Source organism: Schistocerca piceifrons, chromosome 1, assembly GCF_021461385.2.
Source record: "Schistocerca piceifrons isolate TAMUIC-IGC-003096 chromosome 1, iqSchPice1.1, whole genome shotgun sequence".
NCBI lineage: Eukaryota > Metazoa > Arthropoda > Insecta > Orthoptera > Acrididae > Schistocerca > Schistocerca piceifrons.
In genome coordinates, this window is record NC_060138.1 from 983,479,251 (window position 1) to 983,500,780 (window position 21,530).

At 43.0% G+C, this 21,530-nt stretch overlaps 1 protein-coding gene across 1 annotated transcript in view; it reads left to right on the plus strand.

The window, feature by feature from the left end:
- Positions 1-21,530, plus strand: part of LOC124776951 (neurotrimin-like) — a 1,187,890-nt gene that overhangs the window by 1,089,277 nt on the left and 77,083 nt on the right. The window contains exon 11 of the mRNA XM_047252183.1: positions 2,344-2,418. Coding sequence (XP_047108139.1) covers positions 2,344-2,418 — 75 coding nt within the window. The remainder of the gene's footprint in view (positions 1-2,343; positions 2,419-21,530) is intronic.

A 21,530-nucleotide genomic window follows, 5' to 3' on the forward strand; every position in this document is an offset into this window, starting at 1 on the left:
TCAGATTATTTGACTTGTCGCTCTAACGAACTAGGCGAGTGTCAGCAATTTGTCCCGTGGTCGTATCGTGGCGTGTTTATCTTCTGCTGTTAGGTCAGATGATAGAAATGCCACTTGCACGCTTAGAGTAGCAGATTGCCGGTGACAACTTTAAACAGAACTTGGTTCATTTTTCACACACATTTATTAAAATAATAACAAGCATATAAATTACTTAACTTTATTCTGGATGCTATTTAATATTGACCATCTGAAGTTCCTTTGGTATTGGTACGTTAATCTTATTCTCACATATATCTCTGATACTTGACAAAAGTGTCTATACATTTATCTTCATGGCTACGTACAGGAATATGGTAATCTTACTAGACGCAGACTGAAACTTGACTATAGACTGGTACAGACAAATGTAGAACTCGTATAGACTGGTACAGACTGGTGCACACAAATGCGGACTGACTAAACGGAGGTCTGTACACTCATTATAATATATCACGCTTTCATGTATCACTGTGCGAGTGTGATCCGCGAGGAGAAAAGGTTCTACGTTAGTATCAATCTCACTGGCTGCGTTACATATTAATACGCGGATCGGCGGAAGCAGAATTTGGTCCGTCTCTATGGCAGCGCCATCTCGTAGTGCGCAGACGGACGAGCGCTGCGAATGCGCTGTTGTGCTTAGTGAGGCGCGCTCTAGTGGGAAAGTTGTGTACGCGCTGACTACGCGGAACTATGTACACAACAATTAATAAATAAAGTATTCTGAGCGTTATTTCAGTTTATTTGCCGTGGAAGGAATGTAAAAAATTAAAATTAAAAAAACAATAACGGATTCGACCCCACGACTCTCGGATTACCATTCTGTACTCTTTTGACTTGGTGAACCGCAACCTAGAAATTACGTTAACATAAAAGTCTCATGCCTCACCCACCACCATCGAAAATGATATTTTCAAATGAGCTTGGTGATCTGGAGCTCCCACTTTCGTCAGTTCCATTTCTGACCAAGTCTGCATTTACCACAAATTTGGACTAAATCGATGATGACGAGTTATCGCTGTCTCCTCGTCAGCGTAGAACACATTCGATTGCGCAGTGATAAACGAAGGATCCCCATGTAGGTAGCAGCGCTCAGTGGACTGCGGTGGTAGTGTGTGCCTGTTAACAGTAATGGGTGACTCGGCAGCTAGCAAAGCAGACAGAAGTCAGCCACCAGGTGGCCCATCATCTGGAAGGCACCAGTTCAGCTGCTGACGACATCTTCACTTCCGCAGCTAGAGGAAGCGGCTTCTAATATGTCAGACTGAATGAACCACTTCCTGTCGATGGCTGGCGCGGAACACCTCTCACATCTGGCTGCCTGTGGAGACTGACATTGCAGTGCTGAAATGGATGGTATTTATAGTGGTTCGTCACCCCTATTTGCAAGGAACACAATTCTGCGTTCCGTAGGTCACAACAGAGCTGCGATGCGAGGCGTGGTGGTGTCGTATTCAAGTCATCACCGCTACATGCTGACTTTTGTATTTTTGCCGTGTGAACGGTGTTACAGGCCTGGCTGCGGCGTCGAGGTTTGACTGTGTTGTAACTTACACTGCTGCATGGCCCGGCTGTGATTCTTGCTGTGCCAGCACAGCCCACATGCAGTTACTCGCTGAAGAACACATTTCCGATACCCGTCTATATCCCTTCCCTAATGTTCCTTGCGTCAGCCTGCATTGACGTTTATTGTTAACTCGGCTATGTGAAAGAGCATTTGTTTCACAACACACCTTTACAATTCTGCGAATAAGGTATCGACATGGCTGCGACAGAATTCTCGTCAGAAGCAAAAAATTGATTACAGGTTACCTGAAGCAAGTTCGTCATCTGCGATGTCTTTCTCTTCATTTCTTAAAATGAGTTTTCTGAAGGTAGTATGTAGCCATATGCTGTACTGCACTTATCATTAGTGATAGAGCGCAGTATCATAGAGCTATATTAGTTGTTACAGAAATCTGAGAACGTATACACATTCTGAATGTCAATGCGGAAACGTGATCGCTTTCAAACCGCTGTTTGGTGGCCCAGATTTATATTTCCTTGTGGTTTCCCTAAAACTGTTAAGTCAAATTCGGAGAGCCCTCCTTTAAAATGACTATACGATGCTTTTCCGTTCACTGATAAACACCCTGTCGTAAATGAAGGAAAGCATGTTAATAGCCACCCAAACAAATATCACTTTGTAACAAGTTAAGAAAATCTTGAATGACACTAAATTATTGTCTCATACAGACATAATACACTATATAACATGCTGATAATGAGTTACAAGGAAACGAAATTTAAACTTGTCTGTTCCAGAGATTCCTGCGCCGTCCACTACGTCTACAACCACGGACATCTCCGTGACCAAACCCAACACACTTCGGAAAAAGAGTGAGTGTATGCAAGTACTATTGTAATCTGAGAGATAATTAATTCCAAATGCATATCTTCCACATAGTTTATATTGTATTTTATACTATATGGTCTCTATTTTTCTAATAACACTCAAGATTATTGAAGTTTCTGGAACTACAAGCAGTCAATGACGTAACTACCACAGACTATACCAAAGGTAATATTTGAATGATGAAGGGAACGTGGCAGTAATAGCACCAAAAGTCAGTTGCGCAATTCTCTCGTGTACCAACTTCCTGCCGTAATCAATTGAGACATAGAGAGGGGAAACCTACTTCCTTGAAGGAGAAATGTTATCCTGCACAGGTTACATTGTTTATTCATAGTGACACTTTGTAATTAGCTAATTTAATCTCATCGCTCCTTAAGAAACTAACAATACCAAAAATAAACGGGCATGTCGTTTAAAAATAAAAATGTCTGAACGTATTAACTAGTATGCATCATTACTTTTTGTGATGTAGTTTCATAACGACTAGTGTGATTGATTTAATTTAGTTGCAATGTGTAGTTACGAACGAGGAAAATATCTCATGCACGTAACACGTACTTGTTCAGAAAACGTATTTCAGAACGTGTACGGACTTTTAAAGGAATTGTGTTTCTTGTGATTCATTCATAAAATTGTTTACTGTGGGCTCCAAAGTTTCCAAGACGCTATAAACGGGGAGGTGAAATGAAATGCTTTTGCTGTCGTACTTCTTCCAAATTTGACATTACAGCACAAAATATAGAGCAAGTGTGTAATATGGTATCGCCAGTTTACAATATAAGGTACATGAAGTATCAGATGTCATAAACATTGCGGTATATTTATTTTCATGGTGTAAACTTTGGAATGTTCTAAGAAGTGTACAACTGCTTTTATTGTCTTATTTATGACTTGAAAAATGGAGCTACCATTTCCTGTCCCCCTTAACAGTAATGAAAGCAAAGGGTGAAAGCCAATGTCCGTCCAATAGAAAAGATAAAGTATACTTCATCTACTGGAAAGGTGATCGTCATGGGTCGTAAATGATAAAACGTAACCTGGGGAATATTAAGCAAGTTGTCTGGCCCACCTATGAAATAAGTACGTAAGAAGTGGCATAGACGGCAAGTGTAACACGTCCAACTTACTTCATAACAATGCGACCGGTAGGAAGGTGACTTCGGTACTGGAAACTGAGAGATGCGAAGTTCTAATTGCTGCAATATACGCCCTATTCATCAGCTTTTAAACCTTCTCATTTCCGTGCATTGCCACATTTAAAGGAATTTATGGGTGAGGAAAGTATGAATATAAAGGTTCTGCCCGTTGTGGACGGGTTTGTAGTCTTTACGTAGACGGACTTTATGGATGGAACCTACTCCACGGCAAAACGTTCGATAAACTGCATTTACGAACGAAGATCTATTTCAAAACACAAATGCAGTTTTCACCTATACACCAGTCTTTCACTGCCTGGAACGAGCTTCACATCCCGACCTTGTCATATACTGCTTTAAAGATAAATATACAGAAGTTCAGTTATTGCACGATCCAGGGTTTATTCCTGACGACGATAGTCGTTGCAACTTAAGAGACTATCGAAGCATATGTTCGAAAGTTAGAGAATCTGTTTCCTCTATAATACCACGTGTATTGTTTTATGGGTAAACCGGAATGGTCTAATTAAAAAGTTGTTAAACAAATTCAAATTTTTCTCCTAAAGAACAACACTATCTTTTGTTGTTCATGGCGTGCTCAAAACAGCTGACGGTGCTGTTATGTACAATGGTAGCGGTGGGTGCTCGGTTGCGAAACGCCACAGTATGGTTGGCAAGTTCGTCAGTGGAAACCCTATTCACATACATTCAGAGGTAGCCAGTGAGTAAACGATTGTATTATCATGTCATATAGGTTCTATCTATCATTATGTAGAGCGAAGACAGCGATTAGATGATCCCGTGAAGCACCATGGCGTTAATGAAATATCATTCAGTTAACAAAAATTTAGCGGCGAGAGATTTAAAACAGCTGTATCACCTTTCCGGCACTGTGTAACAGTGACCGTGCTGAGTCGGCACTGATTGAAAGCGCGAGGTGGCTCGCCAGTGCCAAGCGGGAAACTTGCTAATCGCTGGTCACGGCGTTTTCTAGGGTCAGTGCCGCACCCCGTAGGAGGGATCGACGGCCGTGAGTCTTCGCAGCCCAACGAGACTGTGGACTTGTGTGGGAGCACCAGCACTCTCGGATGAAGCAACTCTTATGATCGTTCCCAGATTACTGCGTACTCCTCTAATCACAAGAGTGTTTTATTTGAGACATTTATCGGACATAATGAGTACACATGGTGTATCACATGAATATAAGTGGCCGAGCGGTTCTAGGCGCTTCAGTCCGGAACAGCGCGACTGCTACTGTCGCAGGTTCGAATCCTGCCTCGGGAATGAGTGTGTGTGTGGTGTACTTAGGTTAGTTAGGTTTAAGTAGTTCTAAGTTCTAGGGGACTGATAACCTCAGATGTTAGGTCCCATAGTGCTCAGAGCCATTTGAACATGAATATAGTTGTAATTTTACAACAGATGCTCGAAGTTTGCATCACCAGACGCCCGGCATGTTTGTCACTGACGCAGCATTAACTGCCAAACACGCCTGAACACACCTGGAGTTTCTTTAATTGCAGCAGCTATGTAGACGATTCTTGAAGCAAGATCAAGTTCATATTCCACAGGATCGCGGTAGTGAAGAATTTCATGACTCCCCACACAAAGAAATCAAGGCTCAATTAACCCGCTAAGTGTGCGGCAGGGGGTCGAGAATGTCTAGCAGTCAGTGCTCCGTCGGTGTCAGGCATGTGTGGCGTCTGATGGTGCCAACTTCGAGCATGTGTTGTAAGATTAAAGCTGTACTCACACAGTACGCCATGTCTACTCATTAAGTCGAATAAATGTCTCCTATGAATCGGGTTGTTGTTTCTCTTCCGATCTTGGACCTGTCCTAATTCTTACCCCCGACGTTAGCGGCCCTAGGTTGCAATGCGATTCTCAGTCCTAATGGTGTGCTCCACATCTCCTAGAAGTTTGTCGCAGCATTTCTGGGACAATCTGTAGATGTAGGTGTAGATGCTGATACAGATGTAGTCCTAGTTTTAGTTCTATTTACATTGTGCATAATGTGAATTGCTTTTTGATATTACGAGTTGCGGCGAAGTATTTTGCCAATGGGTTAAGTATCCAGGCAACCTGAGCTTTTGTGCATCACAGTGTGAGAGGTTCCGACTCTACAGTTGCGTGGTCACAGTCATTGACTGCCATGTAGAGAAGCCGCATTCAGTTCGCGGTACTGCTAGGGACTCTTCCCTGGTGAGAGCAGAGGAAGAGAGTCCACTCAGACTCTGCGGTTCTGAGGAAATACTGGAATGAAACGCAGTGGCCACAAGATCTCAAAAGCCGAAAACGCCTGGGAGGGCGGTATGCTCTCCATATCGCGTCAAAATGATACCTCATAGCGGAGGATGACACGGCAGCTGGTCGGCCTTGCTCTATTTTGTCGACCTGACAGCGGAGCCTAATGTTTCTTAGTTTTAATGATTATGCAGCGGGGAAGATATTAAAGCTTAGATATTTCCGAAATGAGTAATCTTCAGCGTAGTTTACGTTGTTGCCGAACATCCTACTAAATGGAGACCACTGTTACAAACAAAGGTATCATAGTACGCCTCACGAAACGGTCTGAAAATTGGGAAGTTCGTGCTTTCTTGCGGGAATGCTAGTTTTCATATTATATCTGCTGTCTGGCTTGACATTCCACGCGGGGGATGCTAGGAATGACCGTTGCCCTCACAAGGAAAAGGCCTGAGACATGACCAAACGATTCGGCTCGTATTTGTCAGGTCGTTTCATAAAAATCTAAACTGAAAGACTGTAAGGTATTTGGGTCCAACACCGCATCGTTTTTGAGAAAACCAACTCTAAATTTCATGACGCGCAATCGACTCAGAATTCAACAGGATGAATTGAGCTGTTTTCATAATCATACGTGTGATCCGCAAACGTACATATTCCTAGAAATCGAGGAAAGTAACTTTAACGACGGCCCCTTATGTACCCATGGATGGAACTTGTCATATAAACTCTCGAAGCAAATAAGCTCGTGGCTTCAAGAACATCCAGTAATGCCATTCACGTCGCAACTACATTGTTCCTTCCAGAATTTCGGAAGAAAACAGGCTTCGTTTGACTATAAAATATTTCTTTTTCGGGAATTTTGATGCATGCCACGGATATTGCTATCTTCAGTGAAAATGAGGATAAATTATACGATCCATTGAGTAGAATGACCTAATGAGTGTCGAGTATGAACTGGGAGTAAATGGAAGAAAGACGAAAGTAATGAGATGTATCAGAAATCAGAACAGCGAGAAACTTAACGTCAGAATGGGGGATCACAAAGTAGTCGAATTTAAGGAAAGTAGCAAACAGCAATAGACACCTAAATAACAAATGACTGTAGGAGCAAGGAGAACATCAAAAGCAGACTAGCACTGGCAAAAAGGGCATTCCTGGCCAAGAGAAGTCTACTAATACCAAAGACAGGTCTACATTTAAGGAAAAGATTTCTGAGAATGTACGTTTGGAGCACAGCATTGTATGGTAGTGAAACATGGACTGTCGGAAAACCGGAAAAGGAGAGAATCGAAGCATGTGAGATGTGGTGTTACAGACTAAATTTGAAAATTAGGTGTTCTGCTAAGGTCAGGAATAAGACGTCTTCCGAGAATCAGCGAGAAAAGTAATACGTGGAAAACACTGGAAATAAGAAGGGGCAGGATGGTAGGACATCTGTTAACACAACTGGGAATAGCTTCCACGGTACTAGAGCTGTAGACGGTAAAAACTGTAGAGGCAGACAGAGATTGGAATACATCCAACAAATAATTGAGGACATGGGCTGCAAGAGGCTGGCACAGGAGAGGTATTCGTGGAGGGCCGCATCAAAGACTGATGAAAAAACTAAGCGTGGGTACGATAATATCACCTGAAAAGTATGTGGTAACCTTTGACTTTCAATTATGCTATGCATCGTTGCTGTATTCGAACGGTTGGCCATTCATACTGGGGTTCCATAAGCGCATTGCAGTTCTGAAGCATTGAAATAAAAGTCTGTCCAGTGCTTGGCGTGAACAAGCGTTGCGCTATGACTCTCAGTGGTCCCCCGTGACGAATTCGCAGCAGTCTCACTAGGAATGTTTTTATACTTTGGTATAATTCCTTTGTGCTTTACTTACACTATTAACACTCCTACTCCTAGCTGTTCTGATGTGGAAAAAGAATCAAATGGAGAAAAGAAAGGCGGTATGTGTTTGGAAATCGAACAAAGCTTCTCCGCTCCCCAGCCGGCTGCTGACGATTGTGCTGATATTTGGATTGTGGAGCGCTCAACTGTGCGGTTACCATCGCCCGTATAAATTCCCAATCCTCACACAGTCCAGTCTCGCCACTTTCACAAACGATTATGAAATAATGAAGATAATACAAACACCCAATCTCCGGGCCGGGGAAATCGCCGGCCAGGCTGAAAGCTAGCCCGGAACTCTGCGATCCAAGGCAACATCGTTACCCAGCCAGATGCCTTGGACACTTCGCCAACGGTTAACCGGCGTTTAGCTAATGGTTCATTAGCGGCAGTGGTGATAGTTTCGTTCTTTGATTTCTATAAAAATATGTATTTGCTTACCTTACAAATAATGAAACTTCCTGGGAGATTAAAACTATGTGCCGGGCCGAGACTCGAACTCGGGGCCTTTGCATTTCGCGGGCAAGTGCTCTACCAACTGAGCTAACCAAGGACGACTCACGCCCCGTCCTCACAGCTTTACTTCTGCCAGTACCTCGTCTCCTACCTTCCAAACTTTACAGAAACTCTCCTGCGAACCTTGCAGAACCAGCATTCCTGAAAGAAAGGATATTGCGGAGACATGGCTTAGCCACAGCCTGGGGGATGTTTCCAGAATTGGAATTTCACTCTTCAACGGAGTGTGCGCTGATATGAAACTTCCTGGCAGATTAAAACTGTGTGCCGGACCGAGAGTTGGTAGAGCACTTGCCCGCGAAAGGCAAAGGTCCCGAGTTCGAGTCTCGGCCCGGCACACAGTTTTAATCTGCGAGTAAGTTTCATACCAGCACACACTCCGCTGCAGAGGGAAAATCTCATTCTGGAAACATCCCCCAGGCTGTGGCTAAGCCATGTCTCCACAATATTCTTTCTTTCAGGAGTGCTAGTTCTGCAAGGTTCGCAGGAGAGCTTATGTAAAGTTTGGAAGGTAGGAGACGAGGTACTGGCAAAAGAAAAGCTGTGAGGACGGGGCGTGAGTCGTGCTTGCGTAGCTCAGTTGGTAGAGCACTTTCTCGCGAAAGGCACGGGTCACGAGTTCGAGTCTCGGCCCGGCACACGGTTTTAATCTGCCAAGAAGTTTCATATCAGCGCACACTCCACTGCATAGTGAAAACCTCATTCTGCTTATAAATGATGATGAAAAATGCTTTATTATCTGACGGTTCCGTCAATTTTGAGTCGATTGCGAGTTGTAAAATTCAGGAGTGTTTTCTCAAAAACGTTGGGGCGTTGATCCAACATATCTTCCACATCTACAGTTACAAGGATACTCTTCAAGTCACCGTACGGTGTCTCTCATTTTAGGTTGTAGGCTACACAAACGAGCTGGCATATATGAACCGAATCAGTTGGATGTGTCTGAGGCCTTCCCTCTGTCAGGGGCCAGATTGCGTATATGTTAGGTCCAATGTAAGCTAAGTGGTCATAATTCCGGAAAATCAAGACCTATTCGTTCATGCAGTGGCACGCAGAGCAAGTGGAGATGAAATCTAGCGACCCTGTAGCTCTAATTTGACGTGTAACTCAACTTTTCCTTTGAGCTGCTGCACTTGTTAAGCGTTCAATTAAGCCAATGAAGAGCGGCGTGTATTAACTAGTTATGTGGGCACGTCAAAGGTGGGACGTTTCATTTCGGCGAGTAACGGGGACGCGCGACGGGCTCTGTTCGCGGCGGTGTGTCAACAGAGCCGCCTGGCGACGCCGCGCCGCCAGCAGCCGGGCGGCGTGGCGTGGGACTAGGAGCGCCAGCCAAATGGCGCGCGCGCAGAATAAACAGGCAGGCAACTCTGCGTCGGGTACACAGGGCCCGCGGCCCGCGGCGCTATTTGGCCGCCGCTACACCGCGCATTTCCTGCGTCGTGGCCGCCCACATTCACCATTCGTATTTGGCTTTCACTTCCGAGGAGAGGGGACGGTCACATTCGTTTATCGACCACTGTTCTTGTCATTCGTATTGTATGACGTTACGGTTGGAAATATCACGGGGAAGTCAAAATCGTATTCCAGTGTTAGAGGAGTAGCATTTAGTCTTTAGCATACGTTATGAATCCGAAATCCAACATGAAATAATAATAATAATTTAAAAAAGACATAAATTTCAACTTCTACCCGTTCCTGAGACTAAGACTTCAAGAAGAATATAATAATTCCAATCCCAAAGAAAGCACGTGTTGACTTGTGAAAATTACCGAACTATCAGTTTAAGAAGTCACAGCTCCAAATTCCAGCGCCGATGACGTTGTAGTTCTGTCAGAGACAGCAAAGGGCTTGGAAGAGCAGTTGAATGGAATGGACAGTGTCTTGAAAGGAGGATATAAGATGAACATCAACAAAAACAAAACGAGGATAATGGAATGTAGCCGAATTAAGTCGAATGATGATGAGCGAATTAGATTAGGAAATGAGACACTTAAGTAGTAAAGGAGTTTTGCTATTTGGGGAGCAAAATGACTGATGATGGTTGAAGTAGAGAGGATATAAAATGTAGATTGGCAATGGCAAGAAGGCGTTTCTGAAGAAGAGAAATTTGTTAACATCGAGTACAGATTTAAGTGTCAGTAAATCGTTTCTGAAAGTATTTGTATGGAGTGTACCCATGCACGGAAGTGAAACATGGACGATAAATAGTTAGGACCGGAAGAGAATAGAAGCTTTCGAAATGTGGTGCTACAGAAGAATGCTGAAGATTAGATGGGTAGATCACATAACTAATGAGGACGTATTGAATAGAATTGGGGAGAAGAGGTGTTTGTGGCACAACTTGACAAGAAGAAGGGACCGGTTGCTAGGACATGTTCTGAGGCATCAAGGGATCACAAATTTAGCATTGGAGGGCTGCGTGGAGGGTAAAAATCGTAGAGGGAGACCAAGAGATGAATACACTAAGCAGATTCAGAAGGATGTAGGCTGCAGTAGGTACTGGGAGATGAAGAAGCTTGCAGAGGATAGAGTAGCATGGAGAGCTGCATCAAACCAGTCTCATGACTGAAGACCACAACAACAACAACAAGAACCCGTTTCTGAGAAAAAGGGGCTCAACAGACGGACATGCAGACAGACGGACCAAAAGTGGGAAAAAAATATTTTTATACGATATTATTCCAGATTAAGAGTTTTCAATTTTTTTTGCTGTGCTTGTGGAGTGAAACCTTGCTTCTTGCCAAATTTCGTGATTTTAGTCAAAATAAGTGATGTAAATGGTCATGTTTATTGACTGCATTGTCTTAGAAGTGAACATTTTTTACATCGTCAAGGAACCGTAGACCTTGATATTTGACGTAAATTTCAGTTTGATAGCTCAACCCATTCCTGAGGAAAAGAGGTCTTAACAGGCAAACGGACAATAACATGATCCTATAATGATTCCGTTTCTACTGAATGAAGGAAGGAGTACTAAAAGTGGTTTACCATCTATGTTTGCTACTCCACAAGTCAAAAGTACACAGTCCGGTTCCTTACAGCATTCACATTTAGGCAGGCTCGCTCAGCAGCGTGCAGTAGTGGGCCGCTGTAGTGATTCGAGGAGGAGCGCCGGTCCCAGATCGAATTCGCGTGGTGTATTAAGAAAGACGGACACAGTGCCGGCATGACTGGATGTGGTTTTTAGGCGGTTTTTCCAAATCAGACAAGGTGTGTACAGGGCTGCTACACATGGACTACGTCAGTTACACGATTCTCAAACATTTAGAAAACGTTCTCACACCTTCACATCAAATAACACTGGTCCCTGGCAGATGGTGTGCACAGATTCCATCCTGAGTACGGCGGGAAGCGGCTAAGGGGAGGTTGGCTGATAGGCATCTGTCCACCCACCATCTGTCACTAGCGTTGCAACAGTCAACAACTAAATGTCACTCTGTAAATATACGAGGTAAACGCTACGAAATAAATAGATGAAGTTACCGCCTTCGCTTAAGTGCCTCTTTTTCATTCAGAATTTCTGTATTACTGAGTACTTAATATGGAATGTGTGACTCATTTGTAGAGAAAAATTGTTCTTTTGTTCTTTGTCTCTTGCTAATCATTGTTTACAACACAGTTAAATTCCCACTGAATGTTCTGCTGACCTCACAACCTAACCTGAGCTCTGAAACTTGCGAGGCCCTGTAACTGTAATACAATTACATTGCCCCCTGTGTGGATAACGCTGGGAAGAAGGCAGGACAAGAGTACGTCACCTACACTGTTCAACACCGACATCGACTACGTTGTTAGGGATTGGATGAAGAACAAATTACCTCGAGGTATAAGAACTGGGAGGGATAAATTTCGGGATACAGTGCTTTACACCGACGATCAAGTAAATATACAGGGCAGTCAAGACAACTTCATATAGCGGTACACAGATTCAACAATGTAAGTCTAAATTATAACGTCAAGTTAACAAGAAAGGCAAAACAATGGCCTTTTCAGGAAAGTATTCCATAAGGAACAAGAGTTTAACAACAAGACTCATAGGTAGCATAATAAAATAACAGCTGTCCCGTTTCCAGTATCTCGCTTGTGACATAACTTTGAGGAAGAAAAAACATAAATAAGAGAACCTATCAGCATATATGTGCCACGATAAGGTAAAAAATGAAGTGTAAAACAAGAAGAGAAACACAGGTGAAGTTTTATAAAGAATGTAGGGCATTAAGATGAAAAGACAACTTGAAACTTTAGAAATGAAGTTCCACAGTGTACTGAAAGTCTACATGAGATAAGACGAAATAAGAGATGAAGAAATAAGGGAAGAACTGGGCTACAACCATTAATTGAGAAAGTAATCCAACGAAAGCAGAGCTGGAGAGAGCAGAGGTGTGTATTGTGTATGTCACCCCAGAGAAACCCTCGGCAATAGAAGGAATGCAACTCTATTAGGTGAAATAGTGACGGAACCCCGAGGAAAAGCTGGTGAGGCCTAATCCTTGATTGGCAAAAGAAGAAGAAGAAGAAAACTGACTGTAACAGAGCAAGATATATGACTGAACTGCATAGAATTAAAGTCTGATGTCAAGAAAAGAAAGGACTGTTAACAATGATGTTATGAGCGAGCGCCTTCACGAATTAGGGATGTGTTCTTCACAAGTACAATATAAACCCGTATTGCAAACATTTGCACTTGTATTCAGGTATTCTCAATGGATTGCAGTCTGAACGGCAGTTGTGGTAACAAACTGGACAAATTATTGTGTAACGAGACACTGGAGACGAACTATTGGAACTGTAGGAACACTCAGTGGCTAATTTCGATCAAAGTCCGAACTGGACTAAGCAAAATAAAATCAGTTATTGGGAAGAAAATGATGCGATGTCAAAAACACACGAGGAAGTAGTATTCTTCAAAACCAACCAGTCAACAAGTCAGCTTGAACAATAGCCGTGACAAAAACTAAACGTTACACTTGTGAAAAATATTGCCAGAAGTTCTTTTCATACATATCGCTGGTCCGAAGCAACCTTATAATGTATGACAGAGAACACTTTGTCAGTCAGAATAATCTCCCTTGTTTTCCGTTGAACTCACGAAATTTTACATCGCGTGGAGCAAAGCTTGTGTGGCAAATGCAAGCACGTCATTTTGTACTGCATTAATCGTGGTTTAAATCAGACTGAAAGATCTTACACAGGCATGCAGTCACTATTAATACTTTGCTTAACGGCAGGTCATGGGGAAGCCTTGTCAGAGAGGTCCACCGCATGAGCGTTTTGGGAAGTGATTCCAGTGGTGATTTCCCACTGCCTTCCACTGACGATGATGAAATGATAATGAGGACAACAAAACACCCAGACCCTGAACGGAGAAAATCTCCGACCCAGCCGGGAATCGAACCCAGGTCCCTTGGCGTGAAAATCCGTCGCACTGACCACTTTTTTTTTGCATCTTGTTCTTTGTTGATCGTTGTGTTGGGACGTTGCGGGCGTCACATGACATCCGTTAAAGTTCGTTTTGTGGATCCTTGCACTCAGTTTTTTATTACAGAGGCCAACCATCTCTCTGACCGAACACGCTCTTTTTTTTCATTTTGTTCGTTGTTGATCGTTGTGTTTGGTCGTTGCGGACGTCATATGAGATCCGTTAAAGTTCGTTTGTTGATCCTCCCAATCCGTTTTTTATTACAGAGGCCAATCAGCTTTCTGACTGAACACACTGAGCTACGGTGCCGGCGACACGCTGAGCTACCATGCTGGCATCACTCAGCTATCGAGGCAGACACTATGAATACGATTATTGCTTAAAAACAATCACTGGTTTTCTCTGAATTAATAAACATTAATAAACATCCAACGCCATGACGCATTTCATCATCATCAACATCAGTGTTCTGCATTTAGGCAGGTCATCCCATGTAGCTGTCCATGCAGTCTTGTCATTTTCTACCCTCCTCATTTTCTAGTAATTGTTTCCAGTTATCTTCTGCGTCCTCTTCTTGTTTCTCCATCCACCGTTCCTGCCATAACATCCAACAACAAACATTCTAATGGTTCAACTGGCCCTAAGCGTTATGGGACATAACATCTGAGGTCATCAACAAACAATCTCTTCTCATCTAGTGTCCAAGCAATTGTGTTTCCCTTCCTGATTACCTTTAAAATTTCCCTCCTTTCCCCCATTCTTCTCAATACCTCATTTCTCACTATGTTTACCTATTAAGAAAACGGGATTTTTTTTTCTTTATTGGATTTCGATTCCCGCCCAGAGGGGGGCGGGGAGCGGGTGGGCAGCAGCACAGTACACCGCTCTGCAGCCTACAGAAAAGTTAAAAAACAGAATTGGGAGATATGAGAACAACAAAATCCTCCGATTAAATGGGGACTGTCAAAAACTGAAACATGGAGAAAAAGATGCGAAGAAAATATTAAAAGATACGGTAAGTGATGCTGATTAAAACACATAGTAAATAGACAGGCACAATTAAAAAACACGGTGACAGTCTGGTTTCTGTTCGCACGAGATAATAATAAGCATCTGGTGACAGTATGGTGGATGTTCGCAACACTGACAAGGTACGCACAACACTGAATACTCGCTTAAAAAGGCACTATAGAGGCAACATGGCGGCAGATGGGAGGAGGGAGGACCCGGGCCGATGAGGGGGAAAAGGGGGGGGGGAGGAGAGGAGAAAAGGAGAAAAAGGGTGGAGCCGATGAAGGGACATAGAAACGGGGGGGGGCTGATAACCGGAATAACATTTCCGTGAGCTGAGGTTGTGTAGTACGCATTTCTGCCGCTAGGCGTCTATAACACATCTCATTGCCAGTTCAGTGCCGCCTGTGTTGTCGACGTGGCTTGTTCTATTCACTTGCAGTGATTGTTTTTGCTAGCATTGTTCTATTTCTGGTTTCGTTTTTTACGAACAACTCGCAGATTTGAAATTTTGTTTTCTACTCGGTAAATATGATGCTGAAACTATCTTAACGTTGAAAACAGCTAACTAAGATGCTGTGGGAAAATCTCAGGTGTACGAGTGGTTTGCTCAATTTAAAAATGGTGGCATGTCGATTGATGACCAGCCTCGTTCTGGACGTCCGACAACTGCTCGCATTGGCAAAAATATTTAAAAAAATTCTATAACGTGCTCACAGACCGTTGACAGACAATTGATCAACCGTCAGGAATTTATAAGGTTGTCTTGGAGCTCGGTTGAGCGAATTGTAACAGAAGATTTGTGAATGAAAAGGGTTTCTGCCTAGTTTGTTCCTCGGGCTATGACTGATAATCAAATGGAACGTGGGGCTTTAAGATGTCTTGCTTTGAAACTACATCTTGAAACTGATCCGGATTTTCTGTCAAGGGTCATTACTGGTAATGAGTCATGGTTCTATGGTTATCACCCAAACACCCAGAAGCAAAGCAACAGTCAAGCCAATGGAAGACTTCGTCACCCCATTAAAAAAGTAAAAAATAAAAAAAATTAAATAAAAATCGTCAAGTCAAATCAAACATAAAAACAATGCCGATTTGGTATTTGACGCCAGGAGTGTAGTTCATACAGAGTTTGCTCCCCAAAGTCAGACTGTCAATCAAAACCTTTTATTTGTAAGTTTTAAGAAAACTGAGCATCAATGGACGTCAAAAATGACCCGATTTATGACAGACAGGACAATGGTTCTTCCATCACAACAGCATACTTGCACACACTGCCATTTCTGTTACACCGTTTTTGGCTAAAAATGGCATGGTTCCACTGCCCCATGCATCTTACTCACATGACCTGCTCCGTGTGACTTTTCCTCATTTTCATGCATGAAAACGGGCAGGAAAGGACACCGATTTTACAACATTGAAGAAGTCAAGAAATAAATAAGGGAAGAGCTGTCAGCCATTTCTATAAATGATTACAAAAAATTTTTCAAACAGTGGAAGCACTGGTGGGACAATGGAGTGTTTTGAAGGGGTTAATGTTGTTTTGTAAACAATCTGAAACTATATAGCTTTTTAAAAAAATGCCGATTTATTTGGATACCCTCTCGCATCCCTTCCATCTTCCTCTAAATCCAAAATCTCTTATGCTTCTGTTTTTTTTTCTCTTCCCTCTTCTCCATGTCTCAGGTCCGTATAACTCCACCCTCCGTATTAAGTACTTCGTCAGTCTCTACAACACGTCCCTTTCCATGCACCCACATAGAAGCCTCCTCTTCTTATTAAATACCCTCATGGCAATTGCTACATTTTTACCTCTTTATTATCTCTCATGCCGTCTGTAACAATGCGTCCCAGCTATTTGAAAGCATTAATTTGTTCCATATCTTCCTGTCCTAACTTTATAGTCTTTTCTTGCCCTTATTACCATACATTCTGACTTTTTCTTATTAATTTTCATTACAAATTCCTCACAGGTCTTTTTTAATTTTTTTAACTTTCCCGTTATAGTTCTTTCACTCTCTGCCAATAACACCATATCCTTCCCAAATCGAATACATTCTATTCTCCTACCACCAACGTGAACTCCTCTACTTTGGTTTAGACATTTCCGAATAATATGCTCCAAATTTATGTTAAACCGTAGTGGCAAGAGACAGCAGCATTGCCTCAAACAGGCTTGTCTCACTCCCATTCCAGTTGTGCATTCCTCTGTCATTTCGTTCCCAATCTGTAATCGCATGTCATCCTTGTCTGTTCTGTTCGTCACCTTATTTCGTTACTCAGCTTTCTGTACATTCTTTTTCCTTCCTCAGTTCTTACTGTTATTATTTCCTTCTTTCTCCCATCTTACCCAGCAATTCCTTTGTTACCCCTTATTTCTTTATTCTTTGCTAATTCCTCACCCCTGCAACTTCTTCTGCAGACTCCTCAAGATTTTGTCTCATCCTCTTCTATTTCTCTTTTGCGCTCTCTTCGTTGGGTCCTCTATCCCATTTCCGCATAAATGTGTTTTCTAGTTCAGCATCCTTACCTTCTTCCTTTAGTCTCTATATGTCAAATATCTCTCTTAGTATTCTTCCTCTCTTCAACCTTATTTGCAATTCCGCCACCACCAAGTTGTGGTCCGAATCTATGCCTGCTCCAGGGTATGATCTGGCACTCTTTATGCAGTTTTTGTACATATTCTGAATTATGATGTAATCGATTTGGTGTTTGTCATCATTCAGACTAGATATCTAGTGTATATCTTTGTCTTCTGTGGTCTTCACTCTGCTTCCAATCGCAAGATAATTTTCTATGCAGAAATTAACCAGTCTTTTACCTCTGCCGTTCCTATTACCCAATCCAGAACTTCCAATCCTTTGTTACCTTTCCCCTCTCTTAAAACTGCACTGGGATCCCCCATTACGATCATACAGAACTCATCATCTGATGACCTGTTATAAACAGACAAAGTAACAGGTATTATCTTACAATTTTTACAAAAATACTTCTTATAAAAGTCAGATGTAAACGAACATTATTCAAGAAAAAAATAATTTTTGATAGGGGTTGGGTTGTTTTGGGGAAGAGGCCAAACAGCGTGGTCATCGGTCTCATCGGATTAGGGAAGGACGGAATAGGAAGTCGGCCGTGACCTTTCAAAGGAACCATCCGGCATCTGCCTGGAGCGATTTACGAAAATCACGGAAAACTTAAATCAGGATGGCCGGACGCGGGATTGAACCGTCGTCCTCCCGAATGCGATTTTTTGATAGGAGAAAACATACCATTTTAGATAGAAATACAAAATACTTTGATGTAGACATCGATAATTGTAATTACCTAAATGCAATAAAGGTGTTGCACCATACGCTATTTCTGTTTGGTCGGATGAGCAATGACCCATGTGCGTTTATTTAGTAGTATAATTGAAACTGGATTTCTGTGCTAAGTTACAGGGCTAATTTTCATTGTAAGAGATTTGTATTTCCTTTGCATGTATCTCGAAAATTTGGCACATGTATGCAAAAAAAAAATGAAAATATAAAAAAATCTAAATAACCTTATCTGCTGTTTTTACGTTAACAAGTAACTTGCATTTTTATTAGAAAAATAGAATTTTTGCTTGTATATGGGCAAGCAGTTCCTAAAAGCTTCACACATTAATATGCACTTTCTACAATTGTCTCTTAAGAATTTAAACATAATACTTGCACTGGCCACGAATCTCCGTGGCACTTCTTATACGTGCATCACCACGTTTACGCCCCCTGGGGTAGCCGAGTCTTCCTTCCACTACATACGGTTGCGCTGGTCATTGCTGGTGTGGAACTTCAACAGTTAGGAGTAGAACTGTACAATTAATGGTGCCACCTATTTTTCTACGTTCTGGCAATGACAGTCTTTGGCGTTTACATAAATGTCTCATGTATATGTCTTATTCTTGAATATTGTTCGTTTAGATCTGATTCCTATAAGATACTTGCATTTCCGTAGAAATCTGTATCATAATATCTGTTTCTTGGTCTGCTTTACAATAGATCGTTAGACGATTAGCTAAACCCGAAACACGTCAAGGCAGTCAAAAAACAAATTCAGAGAAAAGATGCGACTGTTTTCAAGCGAACAAACAGCTTTTTAAAATTTCTTCCGATAATTATATCAATAGTAGTGGCTGGTTTTGACAATCTGATGATATGAGGAGCAGGTTAATGACAGCTTCATCAGCTGCTCGGAATGTCTCCTAAATGGTTGACACAGATTTGGAACAGCATAGCGCCTATAACTCTTCCTTGTGGAACGCCAGATATCTCTTCCGCTTTACTCGTAGTTTGTCTTTGGAGAGGAGAAAGCTGTGGGGTTATATTGAAGCCTAATCTCCCTTTAGCAGTCAGATACTTACACAGATTTCTACATCTACTGGAGAAAGGCGAAGGGAAGAATTCATCTATGACGTAATAACTGAAATCACCCCTGCCACCTACCCCTCCAAAATTATTTGGGGAAAATACGGTAACTTATCCGATGAGAGGAATAGTGCTGGTCTAGGTGCCTACGAGAGAAGATAGGAAAGAAACGTACAATAAATTTACTACCAAAAAGTTTATTCGGGTTACAAAAAAAGAGTCACAAAAATAACATACAACTTTCATCTATTTTTTACATAGTTATCAACGTTATCAACACATTTCTCCCATCGTGGTACCAGTTTCATTACGTACTGTTAGTAGAAGTTCATTTGGTTGGAGTAAAGCCATCTTCAGATTGCCGATTTCACTTCCGCATGTGTCGCAAGGCGTTGGCCGGCCAGGAATTTCTTCACGAGTCCAAACAGATGAAAGGCTGACGGTGAAAGGTCAGGACAGTATGGTGGATGCTGGAGCACCTCCTGCCCATATTTGGCATTTCTCTCAAGAATGGAGCAGCAATAAGGGGGCGAGGATTTTCATGAACGGGTTTGACGCCGTCAGCATGAGTGTTGTGCTGTTTGTCACGAAGGGCACGACGCAAATTACCCAAACTTATAATGTAGGCTGCGGCATTCATAGTGGCCCCGTGTTCAGCAAAGTCCACCAATAACACACCGTGTATATCCCAGAACACTGTCCAAGCACTTTCCTAGCAGACTGAGTCACTCTGAGTCCTTGTCGTTCTGGAAACCAACATGTTTCCACTCCAGAGAAGCCTGCCTAGTTTCGCGCGTGTAGTGGTAAGCCAGCAACTTACCACCAGTGACAGTTCCTATCAGAAAGTCACGCCCTTGTTCGGCATGAACAATTTAGTACATCGCACCACAGGAAATATTTAACAGATGCGATAAGGTTCACAGTTGCACATGCTGGTCGTTCAAAGTTGCTGCCTCAATGGCTCCGACATCCTGCGGGGTTTGCAGCTGTTACTGGCCGCCCGGAGCGTGGCGAATCACTGAGGTTCAAGTGGCCCCTCTTGGATAAATGCACACCACCTGGAGACATTGGTACGCCCATAAAGTAGTCCTCTTACACACCCGCATGTCCCTGCGAATTTCACTCGGGTTATGCCCTTTGGTCCACAGATATCGAGTTACGCTTCGCTGCTCTTCACGACCTGACGACAAAAACATGCGTCCCACGTTTGTCTCGTAGTTCAGGCTTCTCTCAGTAGAGGTGCACATGAAAACAAGATAACCTCTGTAGCGCAAACTTTAAACTATATCGTCACGAAATTTCAACAGCCCATCTGCAATACAAGGGGAGAAAAAATCATTGTGCGTTACTTTCCGATGCTCTCTCATAACTGTTACGCTCTTTCATTCGATTTATCATTCTAGTTGTTGGCAGCAATATATCTTTCATTTACATTATTTAATGCAGGCGTGTACCCCTTAATACATCGTCGTAGGTACGTATACTTTTAACGCGCCTTTCGTAGAAGCGGCACCTGTCACAAGCACGATCACACGACGCCTCTCACAGCGCCGCGTTTTTCACAGGAGCCGGATTCATCAAGTTAACAGCTGGCTCAATAGCGGGACGCTGCCCGTGTCAACGCTGGGGCGCCCGCGGTCTCTGACCAGCGCCTCGCGCAAGTGCCGGCCAGAGAGGATAGGTAGGCGGCGCATTGACGGACTTAACTGAATCTAGGTTTTAGCGTCGCGCGCCCTAGCGTCTGCTGCCGGCCGTTATGCCCGAAATTTAATAATGATTATACGTAATCGCAGGCGGCGTATGAGATACGCTTCGCCGTAATTGGATTTCCCAGGCATGTGTATGTGGCCTGGTAATTGAACGTGTTGGCGCGTTCTGGTAGGCGCGCCGTCTGCGCTAGTCCACTGTACTCCGCCGTGTCCAGTGTTCTGGACGCCTCGCGCGTTGGCCGTCTGTGTGCCGTCGGCAACGACGCCGCCGATCATGCTTGGCATGCCGGTCATGTTGTCTCGATCTTTGCTCCGTATACTTGGCGGGGCTAAAATGCCCTCCTGAAACGATATTAAACTGCTTAAGCGCCGGAAGGGCAGAGAGCGAGGCATCTAATATTCTCTGGCATCTACTTGCCAACAGTCTGCAGGAAACTTCTCGCTTACTCCCAACTCCCTCAAACAGTCAGTACGAAATCTTAATACGTAAGCTGTAGATGGCTTTGGACTGTGCTACCTGGCCTGGTGTCGTCTGCTGTCGATTAAGACATGCCGTGCAGCTTCCTCCCCTGATCATGAGACTGGTATCTCCTTCGTCTCGTACTTGCAGGAATAGCCCATATTACTCTCTTATAAACCTAAGTCATGTACTGTTACACTACTTAATGTTGATCCTGCTCCTCCTATTAATAAATTGGGTTGGTGGACAGTGAATCGTTTCTGTTACGTCAAGCAAAGCTGCTATTACGAACGAAAAGGTAGGAGACGAGGTACTGGTAGAA